We start from the raw sequence: 23,169 nt of genomic DNA on the forward strand, positions 1-23,169 counted from the left end.
GTTAATAATTTTTTTTTATGAATTTGTTGGGATTAAAAATGTTAGTTGAATACTAGAACTTTTACTATATATGATAACATAAAAAAGAGTATGTATAATGGAATACAGAGAAAAACGTCTCCAACAAAGTAAAAATATATTAACTCTGAAAATCTATAATGCGCACCAATAAAAATATAAATAGTTTATATTTCAATCGGCAAAAACTCCATTATCTGCCAAAATAATGGATTCATTTTGTATAGAATTACAAGTCAAGATATATTGAGGTTTAGTCGACGATGCATTTTTGTCTGTTTACATAATATATGGATATAAAAGTATTGTAGTGAAAATGTTGCGGAATGGGTATCAAAGTTCAAACCCCAGTGAGCATCCCATCAATGCAACACACAAATGTATTATTTACTTAGATAGTGATAAATAAAGTTGCATTGAATTCTCCAATCAAAGAGAATTAACCTTTCCAAATTTTGTAAACACATGCATAGTGGAAGCAATTATAAATATTTTCTGGTAATTGTTCAAAGAGATAGTAATATGTACGCCTAGTAAAAAAATATGATACAAAATAAATTGTAAATTTGTTGAAAAGAAAATTTTCTGATTTTAATTTATACAAAATGATTTTACATTTATTATAGAGAATTAAAATTTACTATAGCACTGCTGGGGTATCACATCATTTTACGTTTATAATTAATTCCATTCATTTCTTTTTATGTTTTATTTATGTATGTATAATATAGCCATATATGCAACTAGTTATACCTCGGTTTAATTAAGGTTCATATCTCTCTTTTTTGGTTCAATTTTCATTATAGTTCGTGTTTAGAACACTAACTTTTTGACTTGCCAATGCATATTCATTTATATGGATGTCAGGTCACAAACAAGATTCTTTTTTAGGGCATTTCGAACACTTGTATTCGGTGGGGGTTGGTGTGTGTATCAAGTCACACAAACAAGATTCTCTTTTTAGGGTACTTCGAACACTTTTATTTTGGTGTGTTCGACCACTTGTATTTGATGTGTGTGTGTGATCAGCATTTTGTGCGCAAATAAGTTAAATCATATGTTTTGTTAGCTAATCAGTCAAATCATCATGTAGTAACTCAACAGATTAAATAATTAGTTATAGTTATACAACATACAACAGCATTGTTTATATATATATATATAAAAGATGAATCATAATAGTTGCATTAAAAATATATAAATTTGAATTATATTTTTTGTAAAATAATAAATGTGTATTAACATTTGGATATAGAACTCTAATTAAGTAGTACTATGCGAGTTAAATAATATAAGATTGCACATCTGGCTCAGTCACGAGTCTAATTCTCATTTATCTCTTCAAAGTAAGCTAAATATAATCTTGAATGTAAATATTCTTTAAATTTTGAGATTTTTCTTATCTTAGAATTTTTTTCCATCCCTTTAATTACATTAAAATTCTCTGGAAAAAGACTTAGAAAATGGTAAAAAAACAATGGAAAGAAAAGGGTTTTATTATTATTATTATTATTATTATTTATGCAGCCTGTGGGCCGACTTGTAGATGATTCATTATCTCATGGCAAGCCGTCCACACAAATAGAATTAAAACAGTGGACTGTAAACAACAATGGTCGTTTGTTGAGATGTGCAAAGCAAATGAGGCTTTATTTTGAGTCATTATATTATTTAGGTGAATTGTGTGCTGATGATTTTTTTGTTAAATTTGTTTTTTTTAGTAAAATTTTCATCTTCAATCATATTTTTTATTTATAAAACTCAAATTTGAAAACTTATTTAAGATATTAGAGTCTACACTTATTCAAATTAATTACATTTTTGTTATACCGGGCTTTTTTCCAACCCCAAATGATAGGGGCATATTATTACTCAGAAAAATAGAGAATACTTAATTTCTTCTCGTAAGGTATCTGTATAATTGCTTCTCGTATGGTATCTATAACTGGCAATAATATCACTAGATGGTCACTTTATAATATTCTCACATTCAATTACGTGCGAAGAATATTAAGGGAATGGGAACATGGCATTTGTGGGGTAACCCCTGTTTTTAAGTATGAGAGGGACATCAACAACGATACAAAGATACGTATACGTCTCGCTCCGAGAATAATACTACCGGTAATTGATATACATATAACAACGGTTATCAATTATCATTATAATAATTTATTAATTTATATATTTTTTTCATCTTATGATACAAATTTTCTTTTGGCCTCCCAAATTAAATAAAAAAAAAAGACTTTTCCCCCATGAAATATGATAGCAACTCATTTTAATCTCTCGTTATAAATAACATTATAATCATTGTTGACTTTGACCAACAATCTCTACATCATAATATGCAATGTAATCACAACATGCCATGTAAAAATATTACATATTTTTTCCTCAAATTTGGGTTAAGTTTCCTTTTGGTTCCCAAATTTAAAAGTTGTTGGCAGTGAATGTGGAGAGAAATATTGTCTTCACCAAAAAATAAGAATGTGTCAATATTTCTATGAGGCTAAGAAAGAAAGAGGTGGTTGTTGTCTTTGCCTCTATTCTTCCTCCCCTCTTAATTTTCTCTTCCCATTTTTTTTCTTCCTTTCGGTGATCGTTGCCATTGCCGCTCAACAATGTGACCCTATCTCGTCTTCTTCTTATATACTCATCTTTTTTTCTCTTATTCTTTATATTTTACGGATGAAGGATTAGAAAGCTACAAGAAGATATCTTAGAGTGAAACTTATTTTTTATAATAAATTTATATTTTTGGGCTTAATTCAGGCCTTTTGTTATACCAATTATGTTTTTAGTGGAGTTTCCTTTTGTTTTGGACATTTTTAGTTGTTGCCTTTTTATTAGTGATACTATAAATAGGCTTTAAACATATTTGTAAGGAACCTTTTTTTCATCTCTTTTGCTCATCCTGTCTTTCTCTCCCTCCTTTGCACCTCGTCACCTCGTTATGGAAATGAGTTTTGACTTGCATTTTATTTTGAGATTGAGGCATGATTGCTCGTGGTTAGAATTAATGTGTGAACACGGTGTTTGAATTAAAGATTGCAACGATTTTCTTTTACTTTGATCTTTTGGTTTTAATTTATTGGACTTTTCGGTTTAAAACTATCATAGAACATGTTTTGAAATTTATTTGTTAATATTAATTTTAAGGTTTAAAATCATTAGAAAACACATTATTAATCGCATCAACAAATTTTGTAATAACATTAACTATGACAATCAAAATGAACGATTTTTAAATTAAAGAACTAAAATAATCACTTTTAAATTTGAGGACTAAAAAGATTTTGACCCAAATTTAAGTGAAAGAAATATTTAAGTAAAGACAAATTATTTCTAAATTTATTCAAAAGAATTACTTTTTAATTATTTGTATATAATTTAACCTAATGTTATTTTAAAATGACTCTATTTCGACCAAAACCTGTGAATTTTCGCATGATTGGAACGATAAATTCTCTGATCCCCAGACCTGTGAAATGCCAACCAAGCACATATTACCAAACTGCATAATTGATTGTGAGCATTAGCACAAAGTTGCAATGTGCAAAGTTTTCTTAAAGAAAGGTAACGCATGACATCACACAAGACAAAGAAACAACTGATTCAATGACAGTGGTAAGAGCTCTTTAATATAATTACTTTAAAAACCCAACTGAATCATGAATTTTAATTAAGCTCTGCCAATCATCGAGACACAACATTTTAAGTTTGTGAGTCCGAAAAAGTTTGGCACCTGTGTTACAAACTTGCAATTTGTGAAATTTGATAAAAAAAAATTATTTGAAAATTCTGCACACACACAAACCTGATTCAATAAAATAACATTATATCTGAGGTAACCTATTTTTTAACAATGCTCAAGGCAACAAATTAAGGGTTCTTATACACGTTTTAGTTAGTGGTCCTAGTGAAACACTGATATTGTTGGCGAGGTTAAGGCTGAAATGATTGAGTGAAAATTAGAGGGTAAAACTTTCTTAGGACAATGATTCCGAACAATCCATTTTACTTTTTTATGTGGTTTTCTATTTAATAAGTCGATATTGTATTTCTAAGATAATCAAGAATAATTTTTTTAGAATAAATATCAACTTTACATATCATGAACACGAAGGTATACTGCTTGACACATAATGACCGACTTAAAGATAATAAGTCACTTATACTGCTTGAATAAAAAAACATCTTAGTAGTGACAAACTTAAAATAAGTTTGAGTTAACCTTCAAAATAGGATCTTCAACACAAATAGTTATAGTGGATCACGTGACTAATAATATCACATGAGCAAACACTATAAATAAAAACTTTGTAATCATATAAGAAAATGAAGCATTACAACAAAAATCAATAACACTGGACTTGAAAGATCTCTCTCTATCTAATTCTCTTTGATTCTCTCATCTTCTCTCAAATCACGTTCCGTGTCTTTTACTCCATAACATTTATCATTTTTGGCAAGTAAAAAGTTAAGACTTTAAATTTTATCAGTTCCTGATATACTTAAAAACATAAGTTTATCATACACTAATATGTGAGAAACTTGAAGATCCATTTAAGATCTAATGAAGGAGAGAATAACAAGAGAGTCTTATCCCACCTAGATGAAGTCAATTACATAATATAATATAGATCACATCACATCATTTATTTCCATTAACGACCAAAGTTTTAGCAATGTTATTTATCATAAGATCCCTGATCTTGATCACTTCCTCCTATGTCCTTTTTAGCTTCCCTCTCCTCTTCGATCAATATATAGGACTAAAATAATATAATCTACTCTTCTCCGTGTACCTTTGGAGGCCTTCTCTTTATATGTTCAAACCACCCTCATAAACTTTATGTTATATTTTTCTTAGTGAGTGCATGTTACACAAATCTCTTAAGAAAGTAGGGAATATTTAAGTGAAATTGATTGAGTGAGAAACACACTCAGCTTAATCATTTATGTAAATAACTATACAGGAAAAAAATAATAAAAGATGCAATTTAGAAGAAAGAGTAATTAGGCTAATAATTCCAATCCTGGTATGAAGTGTAACATACTAGCATCCAAGTATCAAGTGCAAAACTTGTGGCCTCAACTCATCTCTCTGAACTCTTCGAGTGTCTTTACCTCAGATTTCTCTCTTCCTCTTACACCAACCATTTCCTTGGCTGATTGTGAAAGTTAAATTTTATCTATAATGGCATTTGTTTATTCTTCTAAGCTCTTTAATTTTTTTCTTCTGTCCTGATAGATCAAGTCATTGAACAAATCATTTCTAAGCCCTTGATTTTCCATAAATGGTTCTGATTAACTTCAAGACTTTCTTCTAATTACATGCTTTAACAGTTTTACAGTAGTCACTTCAATTTTCCTACTTGAATGCCCCTAGCTAGTCCCTACGGCAAAGAATGAGTTCTCTTTAAAGTTCTTTTCCACTGAATGCCAAAGTACTTGGTGTCTAAATATTTGATGACATAGGAAATCTTGTTATTTCATTTTCAGGTTGGCCCTTTGTTGGATGATCCAGAATTGTTCCATCTGTTCACAGTTGCAAAGTAGTAATTAATGATCAACAACTCATGGGAAATTTGCTAAAGACCAAATGCCACATTAGATGAATAATGTGTTTGGAATATATTCATGATGAGAAAAAATCAATTAGTTTTTCATGGTGAAAGTGAGACAACAAATAGTTGCTTGTTCATGATGAGATTTCACCATGACTTTGTTAGGTGGAATCAATTTTGCGTGGTATCCAAATACACTAGAAATCAACACAATGCACAGTTATCAATTTAGGTCCGTCATTTGGGTATTGAATTGAGATAGCTACTGATTAATTTAAAATGACACAGCATCTTGTACGTGCAAAATACATTACATGCCATGCTTATCTTTCGTTATTTATTATTATACAAGATGCCTCAAAAGTAAATATAGACATTTATGTGCATAATGCATTATAAAAAGAATAACCACAACAGACTAAAACACATGGAATTAATAGAAAGAGGAACAAGAACTCTGCCACTTACGGTGTCATAGTGGAAGCTGGTTTCATTAACTTTAAGTCCTCATTCAGAAGGTACAAAGGAGCTTAATTATTATTGTTCACCGATAAATTCTTTCCTTTGTTTAGACACACTTTTGCATCTTGATGGGAATAAAGCTAAATTTGGTTTGATGTTTTATGTCCAGTGAATCACAACCCTAAACTTCCACGTCTTTTATATCAAAGGGAAGCAACTTAGTTCCAAATCATTATTGGAATTATACAAATCGTGGCATGTTCTCTTTGGGGAACTAGGCATTGAAAATTAGATATTCTTCTTCTTCCTACTGTTTTCCTTCCTATATATTTGCATGAAGTCCAGCCAATTTTATCACTCCTTTCTTTGTGTCTTGTCTTATCCATGAATAATTCATGCATAACACCTCAACATGATTCCTCTTATCCTGTAAAATGCATTGATTCTCCATTGCTATAGTGGTGAAACTGTTGGGTTTTTTTTGTAGAAAAACATCTTTTAAGAGAAGAGAATATATATGCCTATAAATATCTCTAAATTGAAAATAAATTAGTTTTTATAATTTTTTTGTTACGGTTTCAAATTTATTTAAGGTATTGTTTGGATAAAGATAAGAATATTATCATTTTAACTTGGGATGTTATGAGTTTGATTTTAAGATTACAACAACCGTTACGTATTTGAATTTAGATATTTATTTTCAACGTAAAGAATGAGTGACTATCTGTCCTAGAAGAGTAAGGTTTCTTTTCACGGGACTATGAGAAAGTTGCAAGTGAAAAAGTAACAACACATGAAGCCCATAAGGAATAGAAGTGGGCCGAGTTTTGATGTGTTTGGAGAACTATAGCCCATACCCAATTCCAAAACCCCCAAAACCCCTCTTAGATTCTCCCTCCATTGCCACCCCGAACGACAATGCCTCAAGCCAGAGCAGCGAGCATCCGAACCATCTTTGACGGCACCGTCAAAGCAATCCGCGACCGCGGCCTCGACCACGCCGTAGAGCGCGAGAGAAACCTCAAACCCTTAATGAGCCTCAAAAACCTCATCAAGCGCGAGCCCTCCAAGTCCCTCCCCGTCTCCCTCATCAGACGCTCCCTCTCCCTCCCCTTCCGCCCCATCGAATTCGTCCGCAAGTACCCCTCCGTCTTCGAGGAGTTCCTCCCCGTCGCCTCCGCTTTCGCCTCCCCCCATGTCCGCCTCACCCCCGAAACCCTCCTCCTCGACTCCGAGGAGCACCTCCTTCACCTCTCCGACCGCTTCAAACACCATGCCGCCGACAGGCTCCTCAAGCTCCTCATGATCGCCAGAATCCACAAAATCCCGCTGCCTCTCGTTGAACACTTGCAGTGGGACCTCGGCCTCCCCCCAGATTATGCGGAGACCGTGGTCCCTGACTTTCCGGACTACTTCCGGATCGTCGACGGGTTCCTGGAGCTCGTCTGCTGGGACCAGAATCTGGCCGTTTCGGTTATCCAGAGCGATTACCGAAACACTAGTGTTAATTTTGAAGCATTGTTGTTTCCTGTGCAGTTTTCTAATGGTTTAGAGATGGATAAAAAGTATGAGAAGTGGTTGAGGGAGTGGCAGAAGTTGTCTTATGAGTCTCCTTATGAGAATTTGTCTCATTTGCCGAGTACTAGTGATGAGTCTGATGTTTGGGTTGTTGGTGTGTTGCATGAGCTACTTCATCTTTTTGTTGGGAAGAAGATTGAGAAGGAGATGTTGTTGGAGTTTGGGGACTGGTTGGGGGTGAGGTCCAGGTTTAAGAGGGCGTTGTTGCAGCATCCCGGGATGTTCTATTTGTCTAGTAAGATTGGGACCTATACTGTTGTTTTGAGAGAGGGGTACAAGAGGGGTGCGCTGATCAAGGATCATCCAGTGATGAATTTGAGGAACCAGTATGTTCATTTGATGAATAGTGTTAGAGAAGAGGGGAAAACGGGTAAGGTGGTGCGAGGGAAGGGTGATATGGATGAGGTGGGAGAAGGAGAGGGTGACGGGGAGAGTGTGGAGGACGGTGAAGAGGAGGCATGTGAAGTTCAGGATGCTAGTGAAACTGATTTTGACGATGATGAAGAGGAGTCTCGAAGAGGTAGTCGGAAAATTGCTACTGGTAGAAGGGGCAGGGAGTTTGGGAAAGTGAAGTTAGATGTAGACAAGCCTTTGAGAGGTTCTTCAAGGGAAAGATCACTTTTGAGAGGTTCTCGGAGGGAAAGATCGATTGGAAAAACTGGGTTTGACGATGATGAAGAGGAGTCTCAAAGAGGTGGTCGGAAAATTGCTAATGCTAGAAGGGGCAGAGAGTTTGGGAAAGTGTTAGATGTTGACAAGCCTTTGAGAGATTCTTCAAGGGAAACATCGCCTTTGAGAGGATCTGGAAGGGAAAGATCAATTGGGAAAAGCGGGGAGAAGAATTCGTTTGAAGTTTCTAAAAGAAGACAAGTGCGAGGTGCACATAAAAATGTTGAGAATACACAAGAGAGATCAAAATCCTCTAAAAGCAGTAGAAGGTCATTAACCAGCAAGAAAACCCCTGTTTTGTAGAGATTCAATTTGTTTCTGGCAACTAACACATATTCTGGTATGTGGTTCCTGCTCCTGGTCCTTCCGTGTTGTTAGTTTGCAAATTAAGCTTATCTTTTTTATATATATTTATTGCTGTTGCTGCTGTTTCTGAATGCAATATGATGTCAGGACTCAGGACCTTTAGATGAGTGATGTCTGCTGTGACCTAGGTTCTTGGGCCAATTGTTGGTGACTAGCTATAGTGGTTTTTATAGAAGCAAAGAGGCTAATGTTATATTGCAAATGTGCTACCTAGGCTACATTTTTTGGTGTAATTTTAAGAAGGTTTCTTGGCTTAGCAGTTGATTTTAGTTAAGATTAGGCAATTGCTTGTATTTGGTGTAATTTTGTAAAGCACATTATATTTTTAAGGGGGTTTCCTAACAGATATGCATAGAGATTCCTGTTACATTCTCTCTGTTGTTTTATTTTCCTTTTTATTCGTTATGGAGAGCCCCTAATAAGTTTTGTTCTGTTTAGAATTCCCCCTATAACAGATATGCACCTTAATTTTGTGTACATCAACTTAGCTTGTGCTCTCCCTTAAGGTTCTGCCCTTTTAGAATGATTTTGGGGAGAAAGAAGGTGGGAAAATGAAGTTTTTTATTATTTGGGGAAGGAGAGAGTGAGAGGGGAGAAAAGTTTGGCTGGACCTACACATAAATGAACTCTCCCCTAAAGTGATGATATTTTATGGAGAAAAGGGAAAATAGTTTGTGGGACCCATTAGAAATTGAAATGACATATTTACCTATTTGTTTTTAACTAAGTAAATGTTATTAGGGGCAAATATGTCTTTACAAAATATAATCACTTTCTTTCTCGTCAATTTTCTTAGCTCAATCCAAACAATTTGAAAATCAACCCATTTTTTACTCATTCTCCTTCTCTTTTACTTCTTTCAACTCCAAGTCTTTCTTCTCAAAATCTTTCATCAGCCAAACAGAGCATTAAGTTCTATTAAGGTACAGCCAATTCATTTACTTTCTTTTCATTTGCTCTACAGCCTTTACCACTCTTGTTCAATTTTTAGAATCACATTGTACAAATTAGAATGAGATTTTAGTTTAGCTTTGCTGCCATTTCCCATATCATAGTTCCGTAACAGTTTTATCTCACTAGGACAAGACGAGATATAAAATTAAAATGATCTTTAATTTCTGCAAGGCATAACTGGAGCTAGATGTTGTATTGTATCCTGCAAGATGATAAAACTGGATCAAGACAAGAGGAAAATAGAGAAAATAGTTGAAGAAAAGTGACAGAAATGTGTGGTACAACACTGGTAATAGATCCAAGAATGAATTGCAATACTACTCAGAGTATTTGAGAGACCCTTACCTCTCCCTAAGAGTCTAATCCTTTCCAAAATGACAAGGTCTCCCTTTCTCTCAACCTCCTCTCATTTATACCCAACATGCCTTATTTATGTACCCTATAAACTGCTGACAATGTTGGCCAAGGCAGATATGTGTTTGTTGATGTCCCACCATAGAAGTCCTCACTAAGGGGAGTTTAACTTACTCCATAGCTTCCTCAACAATGCTGACACATCATTCCATGTGTTCACAAACTTTTCTCCCTGCATGACTGTCCCTTATTGATGTGGGTTTCGCAGGATTATTTACCCTCCTTTCTGGACAGAGAGCGGGAAGATCACTAAATTCTGATGTTACTTCTCATGTAATACTATAGTATATTAGTATCTTTGTTTACATTTTTTTTTACTGTGAGTAGAAAAGTTCATTGTTTTGATTCTGAATCCTTTTCACCCCCTCTATTAATATACGCCGAATGGTGTCACATGATTCATGCAATCGATCTCACCTAGTGGGATAAGATGTTGTTGTTATTACACATGTAAATTAGAATTTAAAAGTTGCATTTTTATCTTGATATCATGATAACATATTAACATGGGATTGCACCAATTGTGATATGAAAATCACACTAGGGGGAACATGCAATAAAAGTATTAGGAAAGATCTTGTTTCTCCAGAATTTGCAACAAATTCCACTAAAAATACAAATGCTAAATCTTTCTAAATTGTGGTTTTACTTGAATATAATCAAGGGTCTTATCAACCAATGTCCTAAAAGTATTGGTTAAGGAATTAATAAATATAATGCGAATGCATTTGAAATCTCATTGGGGTGTGCTGCTATCAATTTTCTATAAAAAAAAAAAAAACCACTTTTGATCCTTAACCTATGCTTAGGACACTGGTTAGCAACTTAGCATTCTCCTATAATTAATGCTTATCCACTAAAAGTACAAAATAGATTATCTGTGTATGTTGTGTGTGCATGCATTGATCATAAGGCATATCAATATTTGTTGGTGCAAGTGCAACTTTTTAAATGCTTACAAATTGTTATTGATCTCAACTATTGGTGTCATTTGTCGTCATCAATTTTTGAACTCTGAATAGATTGTCCAGGACAAAAAGCTCCACCAACATGGGCCCCTATGGCTGAAAATTGCAATTGATGTCGCACGTCACCTTAGCTATGTCCACTTTGACCATGCTGGTCCTCGTGGGAACCTCAAACCAGCAAATATGTTGTTAGATACAGATGACTTGAATGCACGTGTAGGACTCCTTCACAGATTTATGACTCAGGCTCGTACTATTTATTGAACAAATTCTTGGTGGTGGGATCTTGGGTTATCAGCACCAGAGTTCGCTGCCAACAAATGTCTCTGTTGTGTCTTCTCTGTTAATGAATGAGAAACATCTGGCACTAACATTACATTGGGAAGTTGACTTAGTCACTACTATTATTTATGGGAAGAATGGAGTATATTTGAACTCCCCATGGCGTTGGTATTATTATGTTTGACGAAAATGCCCCTCATGATGAAAACTTGTTTTCATTGTGATGTTTGGAGAAATACACAATGAAAATATATTTTCGTTGTATAAAATATACAACATAAATATATTTCCGTTGTAGTATATGTGGGTGCAAAACAATCATAACGGAAATACGTTTGTGTTACAAAAATGTGTTTTTGTTTGGATTTTTTTGGCACACCTATATATACAAAAAATATATATATTTTTGTTGTATGTATATGTTATACTTTCTCCACTCTTATATATAAGATCAAATTATTTAATTTATCATGATTTAAAAAATAGTTAATTTAATTGATAGTGATAAATTTGTTTTAAATTTATAATTTTTTCAAAATATACTTATCATTATTATTTCTCTCTTTTAATAGTTTGCTAATACATTATCTTTCTTCTTTTAATGAAAGATATTTTTAGTCTAAAAAATAATTGATATAAGAAATATTATAGATTTAGTTTTATAAAAAGTAACAAGTATGTTTTAAATTTGGATTTTATAAATAAGAACAGAAGGAGTACAATAAAAAGATATTTTTGTTTTGTTGTCTTATACTATCACGAAAAATCATTGTTCTATTAAAAGATGTGAAGGGGGAGGGGAAAAGGAAGGGGGTGTAGGGAAGGGAGGAGGGATAATTTTTGCCTTTTCATTCTTTTTAAAAAGCTAGGGGTGAGAATAGCAGTTCCTAAGCTTTAATCTGACCAAAGCTAATTGTGAGCAAGGAACGGCCCAAGTCGAATTCGTTTTCAAGGAATTATGCCTCTAGTCCAAATTGAAAAACAGTCGTAGTTGAGTGAAGCTATTTTCTTTTCTGGTATTGAGTGAAGGTATTTTCAAAAGAACTTTTGGAGACTATTTCATATTAAACAGGGATACTAGAATTGTCACCGTACATGTTCCTGTAGGTTCATGTATTTTTTTTTTAACATTTCACTTTTCAATGTTAAAATAAAATTCAAAGGGTGAATTTTTGCAACAGGGATGATATTTATTTGGGTTTTGATGATAGGATACAAAAGTACCTGTTTCTATACATATATTCAGTTCACATGACAGAGGATGGCCCTTAATGCAATGGAAAGGCTCTTGTCTTCTTACTTATAAGTCACAGTTCAGATCTTAAAAATAATCTTTTTTGCTTATGGGAACAATGAATACTTGTGTGCATGAACCTACATATATTTATTATTTGTCTTCTCTAAAATATTGTGCGCTTGAACTTAGAAAAATGTATGACACGGCAACACGTGTGTATTAATATAAATATAAACCTTTTGTATTAATATATATATATATATATATATATATATATATATATATATATATATATATATAAACCTTATTAGGTGATAGCTTTGTGTCTTGTATCATGCACCCTTTGTTTTATTACTTGAACAATGAGTATATACTGCTGAAATGCTTTAACAAGCTTTTTCTTTTTTGATTCCCAAGTATTATGTTGATTTGTTTATGCAGATATCTCTCAAGCAAAGCACTAGGATGGAGAGCCACCTTACTATTTAATTAGAAGATGCTTTTAATATATATTCTCATGAAGCATTAATCCTTTGTTTAGAAGAGGAAAAATTAGAAGAGAGAAGATTCTGTACTAAAAAATTAAGAGAAAATCAAAACTCGGATTTTTTAATAAAAAAAATATTTTTAGATCTTTTTTTCTTTATTTTTGTACGGCCAAATATAAGCAATTTCCCCCCTCTTCTCTAATTTGTCTCTGTATCTAAATACAGTGAACATATCTTCATCTCACAATGAATTTACATGAATGTTTTCTCTTATTATCACTGTCAGTCACAGGAAAAGGTTCAATGCTTTTTTTCTACAAACTGATCTTTACGCGAACACTTTATGCTGGACATCTACATCGCATCCCTTGAAGTGTTTTACATACAATCTGCCATTGATTTAAATAATCTTAATCAGAAACAAAAAAAAAAAAAACAGACATAAATAAATATGGTTATTATTTATCTTGTCTAAAAATCGTGAGCTTGAACCTAATGAATATTTGTCATCGCAACATTGATAAAAATTAAAATATTTACGGTATCTATAGAACATGTAGCAATTAAGATATACAAAATGTTTTTAAATAATTTTTAATGAATGGTTTGTAATTTACCTTCTTTATTGATAAGCAAGTATGCGATTATATATGCCAAAGTACATCTACACTTGCGATCAAAATTAAAAGTTACGTACTTTTAAAAAAGTTTGCTGGAATTTATCGTAAAACTCCCCAATTTTGTATCTTTAACGAACATTGAAGTGATCATTGATCAATCAATCCCATTTTCTTAATGAAAGAGTAACATATAAAACTCATCCTGAATCACGTTTACTTAGAATATTTTATTTTCTGTTTCTACTTCAATATTTCTGATTATGTGTGCTCTAGAACATACTGTTCTATTACAAAGGGAAAGAATATTTTTCCTTTCCGGTTGAAATGAAACACAAAGCATGTTGGAGAACATAAAATGGGGGTAAAATAGAGATAATTTAAGTGTTTATAAGTTAGAAGTTTACTTTATTAAGTCTAGACTTTTTTGACAACACCTCCCAAACATAAACACTATTTATAAGTGGAGACTCTCTCTAATAATAACACAAAATTATGTGTAGAAAAAAATATAATAAGCTTGTGAGACCTACCAAGTGCACATGAGTCCCACAAATTTATTATATTTTTTTCTCTTACTAAACACAAGTGGATTCCACAAACTTATTGGGTTTTTCTCTCTTATTGGATTTTTCCCATTAATAGAGAGGAGTTTTCCCCACTTTACAAATCAATTGATATTAGAGCTAATGCTTTAAAAATTTGTTCAAATTCTGAATACAACTTGGTTACCTCAATTTAAAGGATTTGATTTTAAGTGTGATATTTATTTATTTATTTTAAAATGAGGAGCTATAATTATTAATAAAAAATACTTAGTAACTTATTAGCATAAATATATTTTTAATCTCTCTGTATATTTATATGACACTCTAATGCATTACCATCCATATTGACGTGACACTCTTTTGCACTACCATATTATCATTCCTATTAACTATTGAATGTTAAATTAAGGGATGAACCAAAGTTTATAATTAAAATAGTTGATAACCAAATTCCACTAAAATGAATGGATGAAATTTATAAAATAAAGAAAATAGAAAGATAAAAAATATAATTGAGCATAATGTATTATATATATATATATATATATATATATATACTTGGATTTTTATAATCTCAAATATTATTTTTTTATAACATGTTTGGAAATTGATTGAAAATGAAAGAATTGGAATTAGAATGTGGAAACTATCTGAATGTTTGGTTTAGTGTCTTTACCCTCAAACTTAAGTTTTGGACGTAAGTTTTGGAAGCTACAAAGAGTAGCATTGGGCCGGAAGTGACTTGATTAATTAGACTTTACGCACATTCTTAAATTTTAACCAAATTATAACTAATAGTTTCTGAAATTTCATTCAAGATGCAACACATTATATTATAAGATCTAATTTAATTAATTGAACATGATGAGTGAGTATTATAAATTTTTTGGTATGGTGTTCACTTCCTATAGGTTAAAAAAAATACAACACATTATTAATCTTCACCTAAACTTTACCAAACCAATATACCCAAAAAAAAAAAAAAACTTTGCCAAATCAAACTTTTGAGAGTGGAACTAGTTGAACCTGTTGAACTAAAGATGATTATTATACAATGAAAGGTTATGTTAATAATCTCTAGCTAACTTTCTAACTGATTACTAACTATCTATAATCTCTGTTATAACTTTGCTCCATGACAAAAGAAATTGTATTGAAATTGATGATACATTTTATAATTTGTCTCTATGAATTGCATGTAGTTTCCTTCGCCAATGAGTATAGAATTAAATAAATACGAAAGAATCGAATATAGTCATCATCCATAAACTTATAAAACCATTTCAATTTTTGGATTCATATATCCATGCGTACGTAATAGAATTAAAAATGAAGTAAATAAGTCCATACAATTCTATATAGTTTAAAACTTATTTGATGATTGTAAGAATCACCCCACCTCATTTCTTCTAAACAAAGTAAAATCCAAACTGAACCCACCAACAAACAATAGCACTGAGATTTCTTTATAAAGTCATTACGGGGCAACTTCTGGAGTATAGAAAATGACCGTTTTTTTGGACCAAAAAATAAGAGAAAATGACCTTTTGATTTGTCTTCTTCTACAAGGCCTTCATTCCTTTCGTACACATGGCTATTTTTCTTTGTTGGTGGCTTTTGACAATGATTGCATAGAGATGGTTCACTAGTGCTGCACTGAAGGGTATCCCAATCGAATCAGATATTCCGAGATCGTTCACAAACATCTATATATTTGTTGTATCATTATGACTCCCATTTTGTAATTCCTTGACTACAACCCTTGTTGTTTTCACTATCCCTGCAACTAACATATATGTGATGTTGATTTTTTTTAAATGGAAAAGTTATATATATATATATATATATATATATATATATATATATATATATATATATATATATATATATATATATATATATATAACAAAAAAATGATCACTATGTGCCCATTACATGTTGTTTTTACTAAAATTGTCATCCTTTTCCAATATTTAACTAAGAGCTTATTTTTGTTCCCTTGATAATGTCACTTCTAAAAATGTGCACTTTCTTTTTAATGCCTACAAAATATTTTCCTGCACTTGATAAACGAATTTATGGGTAACTTTTACAAACAATAAAAAATGTATTATTTTATGAATAATTTGAAAATTAAAATCAATTTCCTTAATTGGTGAGTCCAGTATAGTGTTTGGTTAATTGAATAAATGAAGAAAAATAAAAACAAAGAATATAGAAAAAGAAAAAAAAATAAAGAAATTAAGAAAGAACAAACAAACACGAGAACTAGAAAAATTAAATATAAAATAGTAAGCATTGCATCGGACATGCTTTGTGCTTTAAAGAGAAATGTGAGAAATACATTGTTTAACACACTCTTTTATTGTAAATTTCAAAAATTTGTTAATCTCACATGGTATTTAATAAATCTCTCCAAATTTTATATTTTCAATTAATCTTAATAAATAAAGTAGAGTGTGTTAGAAAGAGTTGCAGTGGACCAGAAGATCATTAGAAGATGATTAAATAGTGACTTTTGACAAAAATGTATTTTTCAACACAAACAAAGGAACTTCTAATATTATTCTTCTCGATCAAACTCGGGTTGCATATCAGAAGTATGTTATTAGGATTTAGGGGAAATCCTTTCTAACGTTTGGAAATAAATATAGAATTAAGACACACACCAAGTTTACTATGCACCAATGTAGTATGTTATATATTGCATCAGTTCTATTTGAACACCGATGTAATGTATCAAACTTCAATTTTAAAAATGTTATTGGTTCATTATCTATATTGGTTTTTTAAGAACTGACATAGATACAATGACGCAAAATATCATTTATGTAATAGTGAAGACACCTTTAAGATGTTTGTGGCAGCTTAGTATAGACATATTTGTGATTAACAATTAATAGGTAAGAAAAATGTATAAACAATTAGTAGTATCATTTCTCTTATTTAGGAATTAAATGAGTGATGTAGGGAATGTCTTAATATACTCATTAAATAAATGTTATTATAAAAAAAAATTATAGCCTGAAAGTTTACTATCATATTGATGACAATGATATATGTTTTGTACTAATACCAAGTATATGAATGAAAATATGATGTATGTTAATTAATTAATCTCGTTGTCAATACAATTTAATTAGGTTATTGATTTACCTCAATAAAGTTTAATAAAGAGGCAAAAATTATTTACCCTCCGCTTCTAATGAAATGTATTTTTAAACAAAATCAAAAAACTGTATAAACTTAATAAATATCGGGAAAAAAATCAATGTAACACACTATAGTATATCTAATTTTTAAATATATATTATTTGAGAATCAAACTAGATCTTCTCACAAATTTAACAACATGTGTTGTTAAGTTATAGCCATTGAGTATTGTAATTTATATATATATATATATATATATATATATATATATATATATATATATATATAATATTATTTCTTTTATTTGTCCTCTATTCACTCTTTCTTTATTTTTTTTATTACTGCATTCATTCTCCATTCGCCCTTACATGTAATAATATACCTATTGGATATTGATTACTGTATGATCATTTCAAATATTGTTTGACCAACAGAATTCAAATCTCTATACTAATTAATCACAGCTGTCCAGCAAAATTAGTGACTCGTTGCATGTACGTAATGCAGGGTTGTACCTAAATATGTATGATCACCATGTGAAGAAAAAAGGTAAGATGCGGATATTTGAGTTGAGTTAAAAAAGGGTTGGCAACAAAATGAAGAAAACAGACAACTTCATAAAGAAAGGTCATATCCATCCAGACAGGAAAATTATTATGATGGAAGGTAATAGCCTTTTGGATAAATGCAAACAAACGTCTATTTGCGCTGAAAAATACCTGTGTTTGGCTGATTTCGTAGGTCAGGATAAAAATTAGGGTTAGTTATATTATTGTTTATAATCTTTTTTGTCATTAAATCAATTTTTTTTATCGTTTTTAGTATATACTTTTTTCTTTTTGATAATTTTATTTCCTGTTGTCAAATTTTTTTTATCAGCTTGTTGTGAAATAATAACATTAATTATGTATTTAATAGTCAAGTTAACCAACTTGTTACATTATTAAAGAATCTTGCAAATAATCACATTTTTTTTAAATATGTTTTTAATTTTTTTATTAAATAATTTGACATCATCAACTAATTTAAAGATGAGAAAATAAAATATATATAACTTACAAAAATATTATATATCATTATTTTGTTAAATTCTTTGATGATGTGATGTCTCAAGACACATGATTATCAACCTAGTTATTACTTGATAATATAAACTAAATTTTAATGAAAAAAATATAAAAATAAAAAATGTCAAAAAAATATTTACAGACTAAAATTGAAAGTTGCAAAAATTTAATCATCAACAACAAAATTAACCCTAAAAATAATAAAATTATCAAACACAATAATATCTATAGTTCAAAAGTTATTATTGCTACAGTAAAAAAGTTATTATTGCTTGCTACGTGCCTATAATAAGTAATAAAGTGGATTTTTTTTGTTTTGATATATACACTTTTTGTAGATATATATCTTTCAATTATTTTTATTATTTATCCTTTAGCTTTGTACGTACACACAGAAATAAAAATTCTATCAATAAAAATTAGGTAGAAACTGAAAATTTACACAAATTAAAACATTGCATTTATGAATGACTTTGTAGAAATTTTACATGGTAACAAGTACATGTATGTAGTGAGGGGATTTTACGAGCAATCAACAATGAAATACCGAGTAATTGTGAGGCATTAGCGATGAAATAGAGAGGACTGATTAGCGACCAAAATGGTGAAGGAATTGCGAGAACGTCAATGAAGATAGCCAAGGATTTTAGTCCCTCACTAATTAGTGACTTGTGCTTTCCTTACTAATCACTTGCTAGAACATTTAGTGATAGATTTGCGAGGAAACTCTCCCTCGCTAATCCGCAATTTACTTGTAGTGTACTTTATAAATATTTAGTGAGTATGAAAATAAGAATTAAAGTTATTATCTTTTGTAACTATAAACATGTATTTTTTTAACACAGATATGAAAACCTACTGTCTTATCCAAATTCTACCTATTATTCCTAGTTCCACAAACCACCAACACATCCCTCGACTGATTTTCCCCCACTTATTTATCCTTTAACTGTGTAACTTCTGCAAACCTCTATCAGTTTTCATCATCATTTTCTCTCTTTCCTTTTATTTATTTATTTTTACTGAATCTCATTTTTTTATATCATTATTATAAAAATTAACAAACATATTATTATAAATGACAATTTGTAATGATTAAATAATAATGTAAAATCCTTTATATCAGCTATGTATATGTTATTTATTCTTTTTAAAATATTATCATTAATTAAATACATATCATTCTCAAAATTAATTTGACAAACTAATATACATTATTGTGGCCATTCATGGTGATCTTCTCAATTTTACCTGATGACGTTGCACTGCAATTGAGCAAAATAGTACTGCAACGCAAGGTGGTAAGAACGAGTTGTACAAAAAAAAGATTTGAAATCTCACAAACCTGTTGTCCTCTGTCTCATTCGTTGGTTCCGGGTCCTTAGTTGAATTTTCATATTATTAGCACATTGTCTCCTTCAAACCCTACCAAATCACAGTTTAAATGGAAAACGTGGGTCCTGTGGTGAGTTCATGCACTGTATGTGGGGATTGCTAATCATGTTTACCCATCAAAATAAAACATTCAATCTGTCCTCTTTTCAAGCTAAAATACCGTTTAGGTTCGAGATTTGAACTTTGAAACTATAATTATACGCAAGGTGGAAAAAGAGAAAAGGAAAAAAAAAATAATGTTAAAGAGTAATGATAGAGGTGGGAGCCGTGTAGATTTGGGCATGACCTTGCACACAATAGGAAATGTTTTATACTGACCTAGGGCACAAAAGTAATTGAATGATCTAAAACCGGTATTAATAAATAAAGTATGGTGCATTATTAATGTTCATTTCTTTTCCACTAATAAAGTATTGCTTTGTTACTTTTGTACCCTAGTTAACTAGAAATATTGCTTTGAGCACACAAAAAAGGTCATGCCCTTGTGTGCAAGGTCAGTTTGTTTTTAGTCATTAAAAAAAGGTTACTTTAATATATTATATAATAAGATTTCATGATGCTACTATTGGTGTGACTAACTGAACATTAATTTGTTTTTATGTGTGTAAGATGATGAAATGAAATTTAAACTTAAGACTATGTGTTAACTACTTAAATTTTTACTAAGCTATACCTAGTAGATTAATTGTATGTTACATGTGTACCCGCTGGTATGAACTTAAATATAAGTAAAATATATATATATATATATATATATATATATATATATATATATATATATATATATATATATATATATATAAATTTGGTGTACTGAAATATATATAAAAAACTAATTCAATCGTATTGCATATTTTATTATTCTAAAAATACTCTTAATTATGTTCAAATCTGAACATTATTTTGAATAAATACGATTAATGGTAATTTAAGAAATATAGTTTTGTTTACGAAATAAATAAAAAGCTTGACTAACATTTTTAATCGATGTAAAATTAGGTAATTTTGTTTAGGTAAATGCTAATCAGTGCCCTTAGAGCATATCCAATGAAGGTGTTTACCTGAGTTGTTTAAATTTAAGAAATGTTACTTAATTTTTTTTTTCATTGGAGCTCAATGACATGAAGTTACTTATATAAATATTATTGTTTAACAATAGTATACCATAAATAATATTTTCAAGTATTATAAGACTCATAAAACTAATTTAAACACTCATTTAAGTAACTTAGCATTGAAGTAATTTTTTGTTTAAAATACTTAAATTTATATGAAATTATAAGTGGTTAAAAAAATTTTAAAAAAAATATTTTTATTAGAAGACCAAAAATTATGTTCTCCGTGATTTTTGTAAATTTTCATACAATTTATATAATAAATATTTTTTTAATTTCTTAATTAATTAATGCCTAAAAGTATTGGTTAACAATACCATTTTGTTTATATTTAGGTCTGAAAGAATATATAAACGACAGTAATTAGAAGTATTCCAATTTATTACAAATGTCATTAGAAATCATTAATACATTATTGAAACACGATGAAATGAGATATTGTGTCATCAGGTCAATTTGGATGTATCGTAAACATACAAAATGAAGTGATGAAAAATAGTGAAGGACAAAACTTAATACACCAAGATGGAACAAAATCCCATCCATAAACTACTGTAATTCCATTCTTAATTCTTTCGCGCATGCAATGCTTATAAATGTTCAAATAATTGTACATAAACGACATTCACATGTTTTGTTTTATTCACTGGTCATTTTTCATGTAAGACATATCCAAATAATCCAACGAAATCTCAAAAGCCAACTACACTTATGTACGAACTATAAGTGTGTCTTCCTATAGTTTTGAAAGGGACCAATATTCTTTAATCATATATTAGATGGTATCGAGCAACGCAAAGGCTTCCTAGTAAAAACAAATCTTTTGTCTAGTTTATTTTGGGGAGAATGACAGTTTTGAAAGCGATTAGAGAAGTCAGCATATTAGGGTTTGTACGTCTAATTTATATATAATTAATAATGTCATCCCATAATTATATTTATAATTTATTACGAATTTAAATGATTAAATATTCTAAAAAGGATATTTTTCTTGAATTATTTTAATGAATAATTACTTAGACACAAATTCAAGTCTCTCTCTTTCCTCTTCAACATGCATGTCCCTATATTTTAAACATCGTACTACTACTTATGAGTTGAGGTACACAGCTCGGGCGCGCCAATTTTCAGTTCGAAGATATTTTGTGACCAACATGCTTGAACAACTAAAAGGCTACATTACATACCATAAAAAGAATCTAATTAAAAGGCTATATTATATAAATAATTTTAATTTCTTCATTTCTTTCAACAAAATGTTCTTAAATGCAATTCAAATTCATCAAGAAAAAAACTGTTGTAATATCAACGTTTCTATTTTTCAAATTCATACTATTTATTAACAAGAATAAAAAAGAAGCTAAAACTTGTTAAAGGGATTTTTTTTTATTTGCCAGAAAAGTTTAGATGTTTGTTTGTGAGTTTGAGTCAAGACTCAATGAACATTTATAAAATACTTATAAATTACATATTAACAAAGTGCTTACAGTGCTGGTAAAATTTGAATTCATATATAATAGAACGAGTCATATTCTTAGCAATTGGGACAAACTTCATACATTGACAGTTAAAATTATAATTGAATTTTAGACATGTTACATATGTAATTAATTTGATTTTAATTTTCCATTTTAGTGTCAATGATTGTGAGTGAACCCACTTTAAAAGAAGAAAATTCAAATATTCAATATCTCTTACTTTTAGACCAATATATCATTTCATTTCTTACCACTTATCTATAATAAGAAAAATCATTTCTTATCATTTTTCTTTCCACAAAATCATTATGAAGTGCAGACCAGTATATAAATCAACTTGAATGCTACACGATTAGGATAAGAATCTTGTGTTCAACGGCCTTGTTGGTTTCGCATGTTTTTGTTAAAATTGGTGATGTGGTGCACATTATTCTTATTTTTTATCACTGTTAGTGTTAGGTAAAAAAAATATTCAAATCTATTTTTTTACTATTTCTAACAAACAGGACACTACTTCACGTCAATAAAAAGTTGAAATTTTAAGATATATATATATATATCTTTAATTTTGATCTCTGTTATCTTTCCACCACAATCCCACCTCATTTAAATATATCAATATCATTACCCTTTAAATTATAGTTTAGAAATTTTCAAACAGAAAAGAAAACCAAACATTCAAACCTGTTAGTATTAGTCCTATTAAAGACGAAACAGAGTTTGCTGAAAGCAAAATAACTTTCCTTAAGAAAACATTTCAGTTGCCAAACTAATAAAAGTAGGTTAA

The 23,169-nt window shown here is 30.4% G+C and overlaps 1 protein-coding gene across 4 annotated transcripts; it reads left to right on the forward strand.

Moving 5' to 3' along the window:
• Positions 1-6,737: 6,737 nt before the first annotated feature.
• On the forward strand, positions 6,738-11,437 carry LOC100794231 (protein WHAT'S THIS FACTOR 9, mitochondrial). 4 transcript variants are annotated; one of them, XM_003519916.5, is made up of 2 exons: positions 6,738-8,640; positions 11,057-11,437. In XM_003519916.5, the coding sequence occupies exon 1, from the start codon at positions 6,972-6,974 to the stop codon at positions 8,601-8,603; it is 1,632 nt and encodes a 543-aa protein (XP_003519964.1). In that variant the 5' UTR covers positions 6,738-6,971; the 3' UTR covers positions 8,604-8,640; positions 11,057-11,437. The 4 variants fall into 4 exon arrangements, with proteins under 4 accessions (XP_003519964.1, XP_006574765.1, XP_006574767.1 ...); XM_006574702.4 differs by having other exon boundaries at positions 11,066-11,437; XM_006574704.4 differs by lacking the exon at positions 11,057-11,437 and adding an exon at positions 9,792-11,010.
• Positions 11,438-23,169: the final 11,732 nt, after the last annotated feature.

Source organism: Glycine max, chromosome 2 (assembly GCF_000004515.6).
Source record: "Glycine max cultivar Williams 82 chromosome 2, Glycine_max_v4.0, whole genome shotgun sequence".
Lineage (NCBI taxonomy): Eukaryota > Viridiplantae > Streptophyta > Magnoliopsida > Fabales > Fabaceae > Glycine > Glycine max.